The following is a 19,036-nucleotide window of genomic DNA, read 5'->3' on the forward strand; positions in this document are numbered from 1 at the left end:
CTGAAGAACTGCAAAGCTCCACAGTGGAGATTGGAGTATCTGTCCATAGGACCACTTTAAGCCGTACACTCCACAGAGCTGGGCTTTACGAAGTGTGGCCAGAAAAAAGCTATTGCTTAAAGAAAGAAATAAGCAAACACGTTTGGTGTTCGCCAAAAGGCATGTGGGAGACTCCCCAAACATCTGGTCAGATGAGACAAATATAGCTTTTTGGCCATCAAGGAAAACGCTATGTCTGGCGTAAACCCAACACCTCTCATCACCTGGAGAACACCATCTCCACAGTGATGCATGGTGGTGGCAGCATCATGCTGTGGGGAGGTTTTTCATTGGTAGGGACTGGGAAACGGGTCAGAATTGAAGAGATGATGGATGGCGCTACATTCAGGGACATTTTTGAAGGAAACCTGTTTCAGTCTTCCAGAGATTTGAGACTGGGACGGAGGTTCACCTTCCAGCAGGACAATGACCCTAAGCATACTGCTAAAGCAACACGAGTGGTTTAAGGGAAAACATTTAAATGTCTTGGAATGGCCTAGTCAAAGCCCAGACCTCAATCCAATTGAGAATCTGTGGTATGACTTAAAGATTGCTGTACACCAGCAGAACCCATCCAACTTGAAGGAGCTGGAGCAGTTTTGCCTTGAAGAATGGGCAAACATCCCAGTGGCTAGATGTGCCAAGCTTATAGAGACATACCCCAAGAGACTTGCAGCTGTTATTGTTACAAAAGGTAGCTCTACAAAGTTTTGATTTTGGGGGAGGTGAATAGTTGTGCACGCTCAAGTTCAGTTTTGTCTTATTTCTTGTTTGTTTCACAAGAAAAAATATTTTGCATCTTCAAAGTGGTAGGCATGTTGTGTAAATCAAATGATACAAACCCACAATTTTTTAAATTTAAATTCCAGATTGTAAGGCAACAAAATAGTAAAAATGCCAAGGGGATGAATACTTACGCAAGGCACTGTATCATCTACTCTGCCTCATCATACTCATTCTTTCCTCAGTTCACCTCATCCAGTTTCCAACTAAATCCAAAAACAACAATTGACTACAAACATACATAGTACTACATTACATGTCACTATACATGGGCGGTGTGCATTTTCTGCTGGTGTATCCTGAGGTAGCTCCTCTCTGAGAACCTCTTCCCACAGTGTGTACAGGCAAACGGCCTCTCTCCCGTGTGGACCTTCAGGTGCATCTTTAGTTGGTGCTGGTGGGAGAACCTCTTCTCACACTGGGGGCAGCTGTAGGGTTTCTCCCCTGTGTGGACCCTCTGGTGCCTCTTCAGGTTTGACGAGTCCGAGAAACTGGCCCGGCACAGGTGGCAGCTAAACGGTTTCTCCCCCGTGTGCATCCTCTGGTGGATCTCCACCTGTTTGGGGAAACTGAAGGCTTTCCCACAGAATGAACACGGGAAGCGCTTCTCTTTGGCCCTGCCACCTTTGCTGATTCCGTCTCTGCTACTCTCATTTGTCAGTGGGCTTGTGTAGCCATTTAGTGTTGAGGCACTGGCATTGTCTGAGGTCTGGTTTAACATTAGGAGAGTGTGAGGACGAAGGCCAGGGAGTGTCTGTGTTGTCGCAGGGTCCATGTTCCAGTTGATAGATCCTATAGAAGGCAGGCTGAAGGCAGCACCTGTTAGGGAGTTAACCTGAGGTGCTATCAGTCTCTCTGAATTGCAACTATAGGAGCAGGATGGAGCATCACTAGCCGAGTCTGTGTCTGTTCTCTCCCGCCGCATACCAACACCTCCCCATCCCCGTAGACCAAATCGACGCCTTGCTCTGGTCTCAGCCAGTCTGTTGTCTTGGAGACTAAGTTTGGTTGTTGTTTTGCATTCAATTGTCTGTTTCTGGTTGTGGTTAACAGTGTTTTTCCCCAGCCCAGAGTTGAGGACACTGTCCCATCCCCTGGCCTCCACTAAGTCGCCTTTGGTCCTGGCCTGCTCGGTGATGATGTCCCCTGGGCCCTTGGCTGCACCCATCTGGATCTGGGAGTCCAAGATGGCCACCCAGTCTCCTCTGTTAGCCTCCAGCCAACTACCTTAAGGAAGAAGTAAAAAACCTTTACAAACATGGCAGAGAACTTTACATCCATAGCAGAGAACTTTAAATATGGATTTTTTTGGCAATTAAGTTTGGTTGTTGTTTTGCATTCAATTGTCTGTTTCTGGTTGTGGTTAAGTGTTGTTCCCCAGCCAAGAGTTGAGGACACTGTCCCATCCCCTGGCCTCCACTAAGTCGGGGAAAAAGTATTTGATCCCCTGCTGATTTTGTACGTTTGCCCACTGACAAAGAAATGATCAGTCTATAATTTTAATGGTAGGTTTATTTGAACAGTGAGAGACAGAATAACAAAAAAATCCAGAAAAACGCATGTAAAAAATGTTATAAATTGATTTGCATTTTAAATGAGGGAAATAAGTATTTGACCCCCTCTCAATCAAACGTTTCTGGCTCCCAGGTGTCTTTTATACAGGTAACGAGCTGAGATTAGGAGCACACTCTTAAAGGGAGTGCTCCTAATCTCAGCTTGTTACCTGTATAAAAGATACCTGTCCACAGAAGCAATCAATCAATCAGATTCTAAAATCTCCACCATGGCCAAGACCAAAGAGCTCTCCAAGGATGTCAGGGACAAGATTGTAGACCTACACAAGGCTGGAATGGGCTACAAGACCATCGCCAAGCAGCTTGGTGAGAAGGTGACAACAGTTGGTGCGATTATTCGCAAATGGAAGAAACACAAAAGAACTGTCAATATCCCTCGGCCTGGGGCTCCATGCAAGATCTCACCTCGTGGAGTTGCAATGATCATGAGAACGGTGAGGAATCAGCCCAGAACTACACGGGAGGATCTTGTCAATGATCTCAAGGCAGCTGGGACCATAGTCACCAAGAAAACAATTGGTAACACACTACGCCGTGAAGGACTGAAGTCCTGCAGCGCCCGCAAGGTCCCCCTGCTCAAGAAAGCACATATACATGCCTGTCTGAAGTTTGCCAATGAACATCTGAATGATTCAGAGGACAACTAGTGAAAGTGTTGTGGTCAGATGAGACCAAAATGGAGCTCTTTGGCATCAACTCAACTCGCCGAAATTGGAGGAGGAGGAATGCTGCCTATGACCCCAAGAACACCATCCCCACCGGCAAACATGGAGGTGGAAACATTATGCTTTGGGGGTGTTTTTCTGCTAAGGGGACAGGACAACTTCACTGCATCAAAGGGACGATGGACGGGGCCCATGTACTGTCAAATCTTGGTTGAGAACCTCCTTCCCTCAGCCAGGGCATTGAAAATGGGTCATGGATGGGTATTCCAGCATGACAATGACCCAAAACACACGGCCAAGGCAACAAAGGAGTGGCTCAAGAAGAAGCACATTAAGGTCCTGGAGTGGCCTAGCCAGTCTCCAGACCTTAATCCCATAGAAAATCTGTGGAGGGAGCTGAAGGTTCGAGTTGCCAAACGTCAGCCTCGAAACCTTAATGACTTGGAGAAGATCTGCAAAGAGGCGTGGGACAAAATCCCTCCTGAGATGTTTGCAAACCTGGTGGCCAACTACAAGAAACGTCTGACCTCTGATTGCCAACAAGGGTTTTGCCACCAAGTACTAAGTCATGTTTTGCAGAGGGGTCAAATACTTATTTCCCTCATTAAAATGCAAATCAATTTATAACATTTTTGACATGTGTTTTTCTGGATTTTTTTGTTGTTATTCTGTCTCTCACTGTCCAAATAAACCTACCATTAAAATGATACACTGATCATTTCTTTGTCAGTGCGCAAACTTTCAAAATCAGCAGGGGATCAAATTCTTTTTCCCATCACTGTACCTTGTCAAGTTCATACATTGTGTGTTTTTGGATGTAAACATAAGTTGTATTGATTTAATTTCACTATATCCAGGCGCATCACTATTCCCATTTTAGATCTATTACTGGTTATTACAGTGCATTCGTAAAGTATTCGGACCCCTTCCCCACATTTTTATGTTACAACCTTATTCTAAAATTGATTAAATAAATGTTTTAACTCGTCAATCTACACACAAGACCCCATAATGACAAAGCCAAAACAGGTTTTTAGAAATAAAGACACCTTATTTACATAAGTATTCAGACCCTTTGCTATGACACTCGAAATTGAACTCCGGTGCATACTGTTTCCATTGATCATCCTTGATGTTTCTACAACTTGATTGGATTCCACCTGTGGTAAAAAAATTTGACATGATTTGGGAAGGCACACACCTGTCTGTATAAGGTCCCACAGTTGACAGTGAATGTCAGAGCAAAAACCAAGCCATGAGGTCGAAGGAGTTGTCCATAGAGCTCCGAGACAGGATTGTGTCGAGGTGAAGATCTGGGGAAGGGTACCACAAAATGTCTGCAGCATTGAAGGTCCCCAAGAACACAGTGGCCTCCATCATTCTTAAATGGAAGAAGTTAAGGAACTACCAAAACTCTTCCTAGAGCTGGCCGCCTGTGCAAACTGAACAATCCGGGGAGAAGGGCCTTGGTCAGGGAGGTGACCAAGAACCTGATGGTCACTCTGACAGAGCCCCAGAGTTCTTCTGTGGAGATGGGAGAACCTTCCAGAAGGACAACCTTCTCTGCAGCACTCCATCAATCAGGCCTTTATGGTAGAGTGGCCAGACGGAAGCCACTCCTCAGTAAAAGGCACATGACAGCCAGCTCGGAGTTTGCCAAAAGGCACCGACAGGACTCTCAGACCATGAGAAACAAGATTCTCTGGTCTGATGAAACCAAGGACAACGACCCTAACCACACAGCCAAGATAACGCAGGAGTGGCTTCGGGACAAGTCTCAGTCCTTGAGTAGCCCAGCCAGAGCCCGGACTTGAACCTAATCTAACATCTCAGAGACCTGTAAATAGCTGTGCAGCGACGATCCCCATCCACCTGACAGCGCTTGAGGATCTGCAGAGAAGAATGTGAGAAACTCCCCAAATACAGGTGTGCCAAGCTTGTAGCGTCATACCCAAGAAGACTTGAGGCTGTAATCACTGCCAAAGGTCCATCACCTAAGTACTGAATACTTACAGTACCAGTCAAAAGTTTGGACACACCTACTCATTCCAGGGTTTTTATTTTATTTTTACATTGTAGAATAATAGTGAAGACATCAAAACTATGAAATAACACATATGGAATCATATTATCCAAAAAAGTGTTAGAAGAATCTAAAATCTAAAATATTTTGATTTGTTTAAGTAGCCACCCTTTGCCTTGATGACAGCTTTGTACACTCTTGGCATTCTCTCAACCAGCTTCACCTGGAATGCTTTTCCAACAGTCTTGAAGGAGTTTCCACACATGCTGAGCACCTGTTGGCTGCTTTTCCTTCACTCTGCGGTCCAACTCATCCCAAACCATCTCAATATGTTTAAGGTCGGGTCATCTGATGCAGCACTCCATCACTCTCCTTCTTGGTCAAATAGCCCTTACACAACCTGGAGGTGTTTGTTGGGTCATTGTGCTGTTGAAAAACAAATGATAGTCCCACTGAGCCCAAACCAGATGGGATGGTGTATCACTGCAGAATGCTGTGGTAGCCATGCTGGTTAAGTGTGCCTTGAATTCTAAATAAATCACTGACAGTATCACCAGAAAAGCACCCCCACACCATCATACCTCCTCCTCCATGCTTCAGTGGGAACCACACACCTCCTCCTCCATGCTTCAGTGGGAACCACACATGCGGAGATCATTCGTTCACCTACTCTGTGTCAAAGAATTTGGACTCATCAGATCAAAGGACAGATTTCCACCGGTCTAATGTCCATTTCTTGTGTTTCTTGGCACAAACAAGTCTGTTCTTATTGGTGTCCTTTAGTAGTGTTTTCTTTGCAGAAATTTGACGATGAAGGCCTAATTCAAGCAGTTGATGTTTGTTACTTGAACTCTGTAGCATTTATTTTGGCTGCAATCTGAAGTGCAGTTAATTGCCGATTTTCTGAGGCTAGTAACTAATGAACTTATCTGCAGTAGAGGTAACTCTGGGTCTTCCTTTCCTGTGGCGGTCCTCATGAGAGCCAGGTTCATCATAGCGCTTGATGGATTTTGAAACTGACTTTCATGTCTTAAAGTAATGATTGGCTGTCGTTTCTCTTTGCTTATTTGAGCTGTTCTTGCCAAATTATGGAGTTGGTCTTTTACCAAATAGGGCTATCTTCTGTATACCACCCCTACCTTGTCACAACACAACTGATTGGCTCAAACGCATTAAGGAGGAAAGAAATTCCACATGAACTTTTAACAAGGCCTGTTAATTGAAATGCATTCCATTCCACCTCATGAAGCTGGTTGAGAGAATGCCAAGAGTGTGCAAAGCTGTCATCAAGGCAAAGGCTACTTTGAAGAATCTCAAATATAAAATATTTTCATTTGTTTAACACAATGTTATTTCATAGTTTTGATGTCTTCACTATTATTCTACAATGTAGAAAATAGTAAAAGTAAAACCTTGGAATGAGTAGGTGTGTCCAAACTTTTGACTGGTACTGTATGTAAATGTAATATTTGCTGTTGTTTTTTTGTCAATGCAAAAATTTCTAAACCTGTTTTTGCTTTGTCATTATGGGGTATTGTGTGTAGATTGAGAATTATTATTGTTTTAAATCAATTTTAGAATAAGGCTGTAACATAACGTGGAGAAAGTCAAGGGGTCTGAATACTTTCCAGATGCACTGTATATACAAGGTTATTAAAGTAAACTAATCAAACTATTTAGTATACTGATTAGAATTAAGAAACCCATTTGAAAAACAAACTATACTGAAACTATTATATTTGACTCCAAAACAAACTAAAATAAAATCCATTATGAATTATGTTCAGTTGTAGTTTTTTCAACAAAAAAAGTTGTGCTAAAATCTAACAGTTTAGGCTTTTTTTCCTAATGGCGTTTAAGCTTCTGAATCTGGCGGATCACGTTGAGATTTACTTTAATCTAAAGGTAGACTCAGCGAGATGACGTTACCGTGAGCAGCACCGCGGATATTGTTTGCGTTCCCCTGCTCAGATGTTACATGCATCAACCAATGGTTACGTACCACGTCAGACTGTGCAGTCGGGCACTAGATTGCTGTAACATGTCGTTAGTGTTCCTCTGCTCAGACGTTGCTGACACATGCCAGATCTTACAACGCCTAGATGGGTATTATACATATCAGCTAACCACATCATATGGTAGAGCAGTCTGGTGCCCGACTGCACAGTCTATGACGTGGCTCGCAACCATTGGTTGATTCATGAAACATCTGAGCAGGGGTATGCGACCATGATGTGGTTAGTTGTTAGGTAAAAAAACCTATCCAGGTGTTGTAAGATCTGGCAGGTGTCAGCCATGCAAGATTTTGCTCTCACAGTCACACAGAGAATCTGAACATGGGTGCGCTTCATGCTGCTACAACTTGGTAGGTACGGGACGAAAACAGCGTTGAAGTTTAGCCTCGCGCTCCAAAGCTCCTCGTCATTGAGGGAATTGACCCACTACTACTGTTTACTTGGTGCATCTGTCATCTCACTGAGTCTACCTTTAAACCTAATGACCTGACCCATCACCTTACGTATTACTGCCCCACAGTGGCAAGAAGTGACAACCCCAAAAACAGAAATTATAAGTAGCTCCTAGATTCCCACACACAGGCTACTTTCTGTCCCTAAAACAAAAAAATATAAAAACGAAATATAAATGTTTTTATAAAACTTCAAAGTGAGTAAATCAGTTCTGAAAACTAATTGAAACTAAACTGAATATCAAATAAATCTTAAAACTAATATAAATAAAAACACAAAACTATAATAACCTTGGTATGTAGGCTATATGTACTTCTTACCTTGCTCCCTCATCTTTAGTCCACTCAGCAGATCAATGCTCTCTGGTTCGTCTTCTAAGGTCTCCTCTTTGACTAGCAGCAGATCAGGCTTCCCATCCTCCATGTCTACTGACTGTAAGAGATACAGAGTGAGAGGATGTTGGATCAAGAAATCTGATATGAGCACCCTGCTTTTTGCTTGGCCCTCCTATGTTGAACATAATAAACGGCTCTCTATCCACCGGATGTGTACCAAGCTCACTAAAAGTGGCAGTAATAAAGCCTCTCTTGAAAAAGCCGAATCTTGACCCAGAAATTATAAAAAACTATCGGCCTATATCAAATCTTCCATTCCTCTCAAATTTTAGAAAAAGCTGTTGCACAGCAACTCACTGCCTTCCTGAAGACAAACAATGTATATGAAATGCTTCAGTCTGGTTTTAGACCCCATCATAGCACTGAGACTGCACTTGTGAAGGTGGTAAATGACCTTTTAATGACGTCAGACCGAGGCTCTGCATCTGTCCTCATGCTCCTAGATCTTAGTGCCGCTTTTGATACCATCGATCACCACATTCTTTTGGAGAGATTGGAAACCCAAATTGGTCTACATGGACAAGTTCTGGCCTGGTTTAGATCTTATCTGTCGGAAAGATATCAGTTTGTCTCTGTGAATGGTTTGTCCTCTGACAAATCAATTGTAAATTTCGGTGTTCCTCAAGGTTCCGTTTTAGGACCACTATTGTTTTCACTATATATTTTACCTCTTGGGGATGTCATTCGAAAACATAATGTTAAATTTCACTGCTATGCGGACGACACACAGCTGTACATTTCAATGAAACATGGTGAAGCCCCAAAATTTCCCTCGCTAGAAGCCTGTGTTTCAGACATAAAGAAGTGGATGGCTGCAAACTTTCTACTTTTAAACTCGGACAAAACAGAGATGCTTGTTCTAGGTCCCAAGAAACAAAGAGATCTTCTGTTGAATCTGACAATTAATCTGGATGGTTGTACAGTCGTCTCAAATAAAACTGAAGGACCTCGGCGTTACTCTGGACCCTGATCTCTCTTTTGAAGAACATATCAAGACTGTTTCAAGGACAGCTTTTTTCCATCTACGTAACATTGCAAAAATCAGAAACTTTCTGTCCAAAAATGACACAGAAAAATTTGTCCATGCTTTTGTTACTTCTAGGCTGGACTACTGCAATGCTCTACTTTCCGGCTACCTGGATAAAGCACTAAACAAACTTCAGTTAGTGCTAAATACGGCTGCTAGAATCCTGACTAGAACCAAAAAATGTGATCATATTACTCCAGTGCTAGCCTCCCTAAACTGGCTTCCTGTTAAGGCAAGGGCTGATTTCAAGGTTTTACTGCTAACCTACAAAGCATTACATGGGCTTGCTCCTACCTATCTTTCCGATTTGGTCCTGCCGTACATACCTACACGTACGCTACGGTCACAAGACGCAGGCCTCCTAATTGTCCCTAGAATTTCTAAGCAAACGGCTGGAGGTAGGGCTTTCTCCTATAGAGCTCAATTTTTATGGAATGGTCTGCCTACCAATGTGAGAGACGCAGACTCAGTCTCAACCTTTAAGTCTTTACTGAAGACTTCTCTTCAGTAGGTCCTATGATTAAGTATAGTCTGGCCCAGGAGTGTGAAGGTGAACGGAAAGGCTGGAGCAACGAACCGCCCTTGCTGTCTCTGCCTTGCCGGTTCCCCTCTTTCCACTGGGATTCTCTGCCTCTAACCCTTTTTACAGGGGCTGAGTCACTGGCTTACTGGTGTTCTTCCATGCCGTCCATGGGAGGGGTGCGTCACTTGAGTGGGTTGAGTCACTGACGTGGTCTTCCTGTCTGGGTTGGCGCCCCCCCTTGGGTTGTGCCATGGCGGAGATCGTTGTGGGCTATATTCGGCCTTGTCTTAGGACGGTAAGTTGGTGGTTGGAGACATCCCTCTAGTGGTGTGGGGGCTGTGCTTTGGCAAAGTGGGTGGGGTTATATCCTGCCTGTTTGGCCCTGTCCGGGGGTATCATCGGATGGGGCCACAGTGTCTTCTGATCCCTCCTGTCTCAGCCTCCAGTATTTATGCTGCAGTAGTTTATGTGTCGGGGGCTAGGGTCAGTCTGTTACATCTGGAGTATTTCTCTTGTCTTATCCGGTGTCCTGTGTGAATTTAAATATGCTCTCTCTAATTCTCTCTTTCTCTCGGAGGACCTGAGCCCTAGGACCATGCCTCAGGACTACCTGGTATGATGACTCCTTGCTGTCCCCAGTCCACCTGGCCGTGCTGCTGCTCCAGTTTCAACTGTTCTGCCTGCGGCTATGGAACCCTGACCTGTTCACCGGACGTGCTTGTTGCACCCTCGACAACTACTATGATTATTATTATTTGACCATGCTGGTCATTTATGAACATTTTAACATCTTGACCATGTTCTGTTATAATATCCACCCTGCACAGCCAGAAGAGGACTGGTCACCCCTCATAGCCTGGTTCCTCTCTAGGTTTCTTCCTAGGTTTTTGGCCTTTCTAGGGAGTTTTTCCTAGGGAGTTTTTCCTAGCCACCGTGCTTCTTTCACATGCATTGCTTGCTGTTTGGGGTTTTAGGCTGGGTTTCTGTACAGCACTTTGAGATATCAGCTGATGTACGAAGGGCTATATAAATAAATTTGATTTGATTTTGATTTGATTTGCTATGGATCATCTTCTGATTGGGTAATGAGGGATTGCTATGAGTACTATGCAAACATGTTAGTTGATTTTGATTATTCATATTCTTTCATGGTTTTATCATTCAAAGACATGGTCCCACACTCAAGCCCAGGGCCAGTATCCACAAAAAGTCTCAGAGTAGGAGTGCTGATCTAGGATCTTGCCATATGATCTAAAAGGCTAAACTGATCCTAGATCAGCACTCCTACTCTGAGAGACTTTGTGGATACGGGCCCTGACCTAATACCATTCAGACAGTAGTTTACAGTGGGCTCACCTCAGTGAGACTGTGTGTGGTCCTGTGCTGCTCAGCTGGTTCCTCTGTGGGTTCAGGAGGAGGTGTAGTCTGGTTGTCCTCCATCATCATGGTGCCCTCAGGGTTCCCCAGACCCTCCTCACAACCCTCCTCCTTCACCAGCAGCACCTCTGGACCCTCCTCCTGGATGAGAGAGGTGATACAGATTACACAGACATACACTCCCCAGGTACATACACACTTTCAATATGTGGGGACCATACTTGCGAACATTAGAACAAGTTAAATGTAGCTCTTTACACTCGTACCCGTATACAGGGTTAAAAATAGCAGATTTTGACTGATAAACGCCTAAACTGGAACGCTATACATGACTTCAGAGCTCAAGGTCTCCACTTCACAGCGCACTAATGGTTCTGACTGACAGCGGTTCTGAACTTGAACACCATGCGCGGCAAGTTGTTGACCCCATCCCTCCCGCTAATTGGGCAACTTTAGCCATTTTTTTGTTGTCTGAGAGAGGGAAATGCTGTACATAAAGAGGACTTCATGCATTTTGCAAGATGCGATGTTGAGGATTATAATAAATACCGCTTTGATGTCATACAAGCAAGCCAAACACCCATTAGTCCAAATGTGCACTTCACATTTCCATATCATAAAACTCATGTAATATATACATCGTCAACGTTTCTGATCACTATGCTTGATGTACAATTACAAGATGACATGGCGTCATACCCTGGGTTCTTCTGACCAGCAATAACATCTGCTAAATATGTGTATGCGACCAATTATTTGTATTTTTTTTTAACAGAATGAGCCTGTTTGTTGTTTTAAGAAATTTGGCGGGGAACACCATCTGAATGAACTTGTGACTATTCTGTGCACACTAAATGTATGATCTGCTTCTCTGAATTGCCTTGTGAAAGCCAAACACTGTAAGATCGTTTTTTGTTACTTAGCTAGTCATGTTGGCAATAGAACATGCTTTCAAATTATGCCCACCTGACCCAGACTGTGATTTAAATGGACCGTTTCTGGAATGCGTGAACAACAGTAATTGTGTGATGGCGGGGATGCAGGGCTGTGTTCCAAAGAAAACTTGGTCTAGTTCCTCAACAGCACAGCTAGTAGAGCTCAAAATAGCACCTAATAGTTGATTATTCTTTGAGTCATAAAAGTGCATTGAAATAACGTAGGAACTGCGCACACTTTGGAGAGGTGTGTGGCCACTTGGAGATACCAGTTAGACCTCCCACTCAAACCCTTGTCATTTATTTTTGTTTTATGTTGCTCTTTTCCAGGAATATTCTTCGTTACTGAATGTAATCAGAGTATTTTCAGATTTCGTTATTAACAAATGCGGCAAAAATTACAGTAAATAATAATAATAATAAAAAAGCACTAATCAACAGTTAATGTTTGGATTCAGTCTTGTGTCAGATTAACAGTTTTGTCCTCACCTTTAGTCTAATTTTCCCATAATCTCCAAATGGATCCTTTTTTATTGCTACCATGGTTATGCATATAGATTCCATATTTCTTCTGTAAGAAACATTTAAATTCAGACCTATCCATATAGGCGAGGGGTGTCAAACTCATTCCATGAAGGGCCTGGTTTTAGATTTTTCCTTTCAATTAAGACCTTGAAAACCGGGGCAGGGATGGGGTCCTTACTAATTAGTGACCTTAATTCATCAATCAAGTACAAGGGAGGAGCGAAAACCCGCAGACACTCGGCCCTCCGTGGAATGAGTTATACAAGTTATATAGGCCAATTCCCACGAGTGTAAGGGGTTAAGACTCACCCTATTAAAATGGTTGACGTAGTGGCACGTGATCAAAGGCTACACGTTAGCTGTTCCCATTACATAAGCTTGCACATTTAGCCCTATGCTAACCTCACCAGGTGGCCGTGATTATTTCCGGTAACAAGTTCTGTATCAGCTTATGAACGATCTTAAACCTTTTCTCCACAAACCAATGGCATTTCTTAAAATAGGTCAACTTGGCCACCAGAGGGATACATTTAAAACTCTTGTTCCTCTTCACTTGGTCTGTGTCAATATTGCATGATAATCGCATCCTTGACTAGTATACTTACGTTTTCCTATATATGACAAAATCCCACGTTTTTGCTCAATACGTTTCTCATACATCCATGTGCTTTTACGGGAAAAATATGTAGGTCTCAACAACATTTACGTTTGTCGTACATAGTAAAAAAATAACGTTGAAGAGAGCCTTATGGACTTGTCAAATAGCTGTCATGTACGGTAGCCATCATTGCATTTCAGCTGACAGAGCTAAAGCGGTTGACTCGTAAACGACTGCTCATTATCCGCGGGTTCGAGAACTCCTTGCGTCAAGCATCTTTGTTAAGGGAAATACTGTTCACTGCTGGTCCACACACGTGACGAAGTGGATGATTAATCGTGCATATATAACATTGTAGATGTAACTGTAGGCCTACACGTCTATATATTCAAGCAATCAGGCCCGAGAGGGTGTGGTATATGGCCAATATACCACGGCTAAGGGCTGTTCTATTGCATGACGCAACGCGGAGTGCAACCTCTAATCCTACTCTATTATACTTTGTAATGCTCATTCAAGTCAAATAACACACGTGACGAAGTAGATTATAAAAATGCAAATAAAACGTTGGGCTACATTTAGGTGTACATGTCTGTAATATAGCCTATGCAATATGATTATTAGGCAATGGCAGTGTTTGTCTGCAAGGCCGAAGAAAGATAGTCATTCCTAATTGTCAAGTTGTTGGCTACTTCCCTTCAACACACTAACACATATAATTCTAAATTTCAAAGGGGGGGGACTAATGTGAGATTCAAACCCTTGCCACAATCTGAAGATTGTGGCGCTAGGCACTCTACACACAGAGTAATTTGACCAGTCAGTTAAATACACGTGATATAGTTTCTTTGAATATCAGTACAGGATGTTATACTTCTGTTAAGGACTGTTCCATGAACATGTGTTGGAACACGGCCAACTACATTGACGATTTTTATTTGGCTGATACCAAATTTGTTACAGGAAATAATCACAGCCATCTGGTGAGGTTATCATAGGGCTGCATGTGCATGTAATGGGAACAGCTAACATGTAGCCTTTGATTACATGCTACTACTTCAAGGATTTGAATTTGCTGATACTTAAACTTCACCTTTAACGTCAACTTTTAATGTTCACAAGTACGGCCCCAACGTGTTTACCCATCCCCAATACGTTTGAGTCCTATACTGTAGTTACAGAATGACTTCCTTGTTCAACTCATCATGGACATAAATATGATAAGTCAAAACTCAGACAAATGTGACTAAACTATTTTGACGTGTACAGTAGGTGTTTGTTTGTGGGTATGTGTAGATATATTTAGTAAGTGTATATTGGTGATAAAGTGCTGTTGGGTGCATGCATAACAGGGCGAGATGTATACTAAAGAGTGAATGAAAGTCTTAGTATGAAAAGTCCCATTTTGTGTTTATTAAACATAACTTTTAAATAAACCGTATGAAAACCACACATACACATGATAAACTGCATAAATTCTCATTAAAAGTGTCTTGGGGGGAAAAAATTAAGTAGTTCAATGAATGTAATGAAATAGGCATTTGAACATCATATAGCCTACACAGTAGAAACACAATATGTGGCTTATACACAGTGTGCAAAACATTAGGAACACCTGCTCTTTCCATAGCTTTCACCTGGTCAGTCTATGCCATGATCCCCCCTACTGAAGTCACCTGTTAAAATCACTTCAGATCAGTGTAGATGAAGGGGAGGAGACAGCTTAATAAGGAAGGATTTTAAGCCTTGAGGTAATTAAGACATGGATTGTGTGTGTGTGCCATTCAGAGGGTGAATGTGCAAGACAAAATATTTAAGTGCCTTTGAACAAACGGGGTATGGTAGGACATCCAGCCAACTTGACAACTGTGGGAAGCATTGGAGTCAGCATCCCTGTTGAACGCTTTCGACACCTTGTAGTGTCCATGCCTCAACGAATTGAAGCTGTTCTGAGAGGAATAGGGGGTGTAACTCGATAGTAGGAAGGTGTTCCTAATGTTTTGTACACTGAATGTATATCACACAATGTGTATTTATTGGCGATCCCCATTAGCTGCTACCAAGTGAATGGTTTGTCCCAAATACATTGCTTTAAGTTTTTTAATACTTAGTACTAGCTTATTACTTGCCACCCATTCTAAAACTGACTGCAGTTCTTTAAGTGTTGCAGTGATTTCACCTGCTGTGGTAGCTGACATGTATAATGTTCAGTCATCAGCATGCTTTTATTCGCCACACAGCCAACTTTTTTCCGCCTTTTTCTTAATATCTCAAAAGGTATTGCCAGTATCAAATCCTAAACTTGTATTTCTACCTAACTACCTAGTAATCAATTTGGTAAAGTTCAGCCTACCGCGTAGTATGATTGACATGCATTACGCTCTTCAACTCTTGATGGTTGCTTTGCACAGTCCTGTAACCATCATCCCAGCAGTTTCTCAACTTTGAGGCATGTCACTTCGCCCATCACTTCGCATAGCCCACCACTAAGTGTGCATTGTTTTCTTAACCACAACTGGATGGATCCATAAAGAATTACTGTGGGAATAAATATCACTGAATGACAAAAAATAATGGAATAAAGTAGGCTAATGCAATTGAAGGCACGTATCAAATTGTTGCTTGATGAAACTCCCAAAGTCATCCAATCGTGGTAATACATTTGAAGCAATAGCCTACCCACGTGGTCAACTAAATCATAATTTCAGCACCATTTTGATTGGGACTGTGCCCTTGTGCTGCTTTGAGACAAGCGTTGGGACTCGTCTTGATAAATCAATGTCAAATTTTTGTTTTCATTGAACCTCCGTTTGGATATTGGTTAGGCTACAATTAGACTGGGGAAATGTTAGCTAAGTTGAGGTGAGAGCTACTCATGATCATGTTGTATAGTTGGCTCATTTATTTGAAAATGGCAGCATGTAATATAGGCCTATGCAGTTTAACAAGTGGATTATTTTGCGCTTCACTAGCAGTTGCTTAGTAGCCTACGCCTACTCCCAACCAAAAGCCTGACTTCACAGACTTGTCTCGGGCTATCTGGTTAATTGGTTTCTGGCTGAGCAAATCAGAAACCTATAGCATTCAATAATGTAGTCTAATTCAAGTGTAGACCTATTATTTTGCTCGATCGCGTATAGGCAACTCTTAAAAACCAGCGGAGATTGAAATATGAAGTCAACTTTTATTTTATATCAGTAGCATGATGAAGATAAGACCCTACGCCTGCTCCCTAACAAAGTGGAGCGAGAGTAGGAAATAGATGAAACGTGGATCAAAAAAGCATGGGCTTGGGCTGTTTCAGAATATCACTTTTTTATATGAAAGCGGTTGTGTAGGAAAAATATTATTTGTATTTTATTCTTACTATAAAATACATGTGTGTTGACTGAATGGGGTGAGTTTAATGAACTTTTGACTTAATTAATTTGTAAATAACATAATTAAACTCTGCTAAGCATATTCTATTCCTTTGAAAATACATTTGATTAGTCTAATGTATATGTTTTTGATGGTGTATATTCAATGGATTTATTAAGATAAACACCCACCAGCATCTGCACACCACTATTACAACTTATCACCTGCATGCCGGCATGCGCACAGGAGGTATAAAAGGCGAATGCAGGCAAGAATGTGGTAAAAATGTGCTTGTTTGTAAGGGGGTCATATAAACACTGCCATTTTTTTTTTTTTACAAGCAAAATACCATAAATCTGTGAAAGCAGTAAGACACACAGGCTTTACTCAGTAAAGACTGAAAAAAGGGGCCTAGACAACTGCTCTGAGGAATGCCCGACTACCTGGATTATGTTCGAGAGGCTTCTATTCAAGAACACCCTCTGTGTTCTTGTTAGACATGTAACTCTCAATCCACGAATTAGCAGGGCATGTAAAGCCATAACATGCATTTTTCCAGCATCAAATTATGATCGATAATGTCAAAAGCTGCAGTGAAGTCTAACAAAACATCTCCCACAAGCTTCTTATTATCAATTTCTTCCAGCCAATCATCATTGCGTAAGTGCCGTACATGTTGAGTGCCCTTCCCTATAAGCATGCTGAAAGTCAGTTGTTAATTTGTTTATTGTGAAATAGCATTGTATCTGGTAAAACACAATTTTTTTCAAAAAGTTTACTAAGGGTTGGTAGCAAGTTGATTGGTCGGCTGTTTGAGTTTGTAAAGGGTGCTTTGCTATTCTTGGGTAGCGGAATTACTTTTGCTTCCCTCCAGGCCTGAGGGCACTTACTTTCCTGTAAGCTTAGATTGAAGAGATAGCAAATAGGAGTGTCAATATAGTCCGTTACCATCTTCAGTCATTTTTCATTGAAGTTGTCAGATGCAATGTTCAAACCAGGAATATTCAACACTGAAATGTGTTACTTTCACTACTCCAAATGAATCTGTGGATCTTTTCTGCTGACAACAATGAAAAGTAATCTTCGTCTTTAATGCAGGGTTTGATCTAAACGTAATAAGCTATAACATGAACTGATTTCTAGTTTATAGAGTGGAATGGTTTTTCTGCTGGTGTATCCTAAGGTATCTCCTCTCTGAGAACCTCTTCCCACAGTGCGGACAGGCGAAAGGCCTTTCTCCCGTGTGGACCTTCAGGTGCCTCTTAAGGCTGCCAGCCTGGGTGAAGCGCATGTGACACTGGGGGCAGCTGTAGGGTTTCTCCCCTGTATGGACCCTCTGATGCCTCTTCAGGTCACTAGACTGGGTGAAGCGCATATGACACTGGGTACAGCTGAAGGGTTTCACCCCTCTGTGGACCCTCTGGTGCCTCTTCAGGTCACTAGATTGGGTGAAGCGCATATGACACTGGATACAGCTGAATGGTTTAACCCCTTTGTGGACCCTCTGGTGGATATCCACACTCTGAGGGCTGCTGAAGCCTTTGTTACAGAACATGCAGAGGAACCGTTTCTCTTTACTATTGGCTGATGTTGCTCCCCCTCCCTGAACCTGTGCTCTAGCACTGTCGTTTGAGCGCAATACTTGATCGAAAAGGACACGGCCATGTGAATCGGAAGGCCCCATCGACGTGGACACTGGGTCACGGTCCCTGAACGTGTATAAAGGCGAGTGGGTCGCGACATTTGAATTTGTCTCTAAGCTTTCCCTGTAATCTAAGAAATATCTTCCCTGTGAGTGTCTGTCTCCTAGGTGACTATCTGCATTCCATGTGGGAGAAACGTTGCCCTCCACTTTCACAGTCACGTTATTTACGACCAGACCCTCCACTTTCTTATCTTGGCACCCTTCAGAGTATACACTACTACTGTACTGGTTCCAGTACCCTCTAGACAGGTCAGTCTGTGTCTCTAAACCCAAGGATATGTTGCCAGGGTCCATCTCTGTAGAGTAAGAACAAAGCGTATCCTCACCGCCAGTGTCTAACACATCACCATCCTCACGGGAATGAACTGTCCTCTCGTTCTGGTGAAATACCTGTACATAGTCTGAGCCGGGAGCAGGACAGCCCAGTCTCCACAGCCCAAGTCTCTCTGGGTCTGATCTGTGGTCAGATCCTGTGTTTAAGAGCCTGTGTGTTACAGTTAAAGTCTTGGTGTCTGTCTCGGAATTGAGGACGGAGTTCAGCGTTCCACTGACCTCCATGATGCTGCATCGAGTCCTGGGTTGTGCTGGGGTGTTGGTGGGGTCCTCCGTGGCTACCTGGGGTGCTACAGTTGCTCCAGTCTGGATGTCTCTGCTGTGCCGCGGGTTCTCCTCTCCTTCAGGCCTCTCCTGCTTGACCCCAGGACCTGCCGCCTCTGCAAGACTGACACAAGAGAGGAGGTTATCGGTACATAAGTTAAATTGGACAACAAAGAGTATGTTTACATACACAGTAACAATTATATATTAAACTGATTATGTCAGTAGGCAGATTATGCAATAGTTATGGAAACACCTTACTCTGCTTATCTTAATCGCCTTAAGATCAAAATCGAAGTAAGCATACGCCGATTAAAAGACCTGGATTTCTGAGCAATCTTTTGAATTATTAGGACATGTAAACACCTTAAAAATCGGTGTTCCAGCAGTGTATTTGATCTGCGCATATGTTAACACCAGCCGAGCGAGCCTCCCCCTTCCC

The 19,036-nt window shown here is 42.8% G+C and overlaps 3 protein-coding genes across 9 annotated transcripts in view; 1 reads left to right on the forward strand and 2 right to left on the reverse strand.

Moving 5' to 3' along the window:
• LOC106610073 (zinc finger protein 214) overlaps positions 1-19,036 on the forward strand; it is an 844,054-nt gene that overhangs the window by 444,554 nt on the left and 380,464 nt on the right. The window lies entirely within an intron of this gene.
• The window catches only part of LOC106610072 (neurotrophin receptor-interacting factor homolog), a 437,457-nt gene that overhangs the window by 416,846 nt on the left and 1,575 nt on the right, over positions 1-19,036 (reverse strand). The gene's annotated exons all lie outside the window — the stretch shown is intronic.
• On the reverse strand, positions 89-11,008 carry LOC106610080 (zinc finger protein 135-like). Its single transcript, XM_045723207.1, has 3 exons — positions 10,854-11,008; positions 7,873-7,984; positions 89-2,045 (listed from the first exon to the last, which is right to left on the reverse strand). The coding sequence occupies exon 3, from the start codon at positions 1,988-1,990 to the stop codon at positions 1,085-1,087; it is 906 nt and encodes a 301-aa protein (XP_045579163.1). The 5' UTR covers positions 1,991-2,045; positions 7,873-7,984; positions 10,854-11,008; the 3' UTR covers positions 89-1,084.

This window comes from Salmo salar, chromosome ssa08 (genome assembly GCF_905237065.1).
Source record: "Salmo salar chromosome ssa08, Ssal_v3.1, whole genome shotgun sequence".
NCBI classification, from domain to species: domain Eukaryota; kingdom Metazoa; phylum Chordata; class Actinopteri; order Salmoniformes; family Salmonidae; genus Salmo; species Salmo salar.

What these genes read in the sequence shown, in the direction of transcription:
- LOC106610080 (XM_045723207.1), bottom strand. Translation starts at nt 1,990, where the DNA reads ATGGGTGCAGCCAAGGGCCCAGGGGACATCATCACCGAGCAGGCCAGG.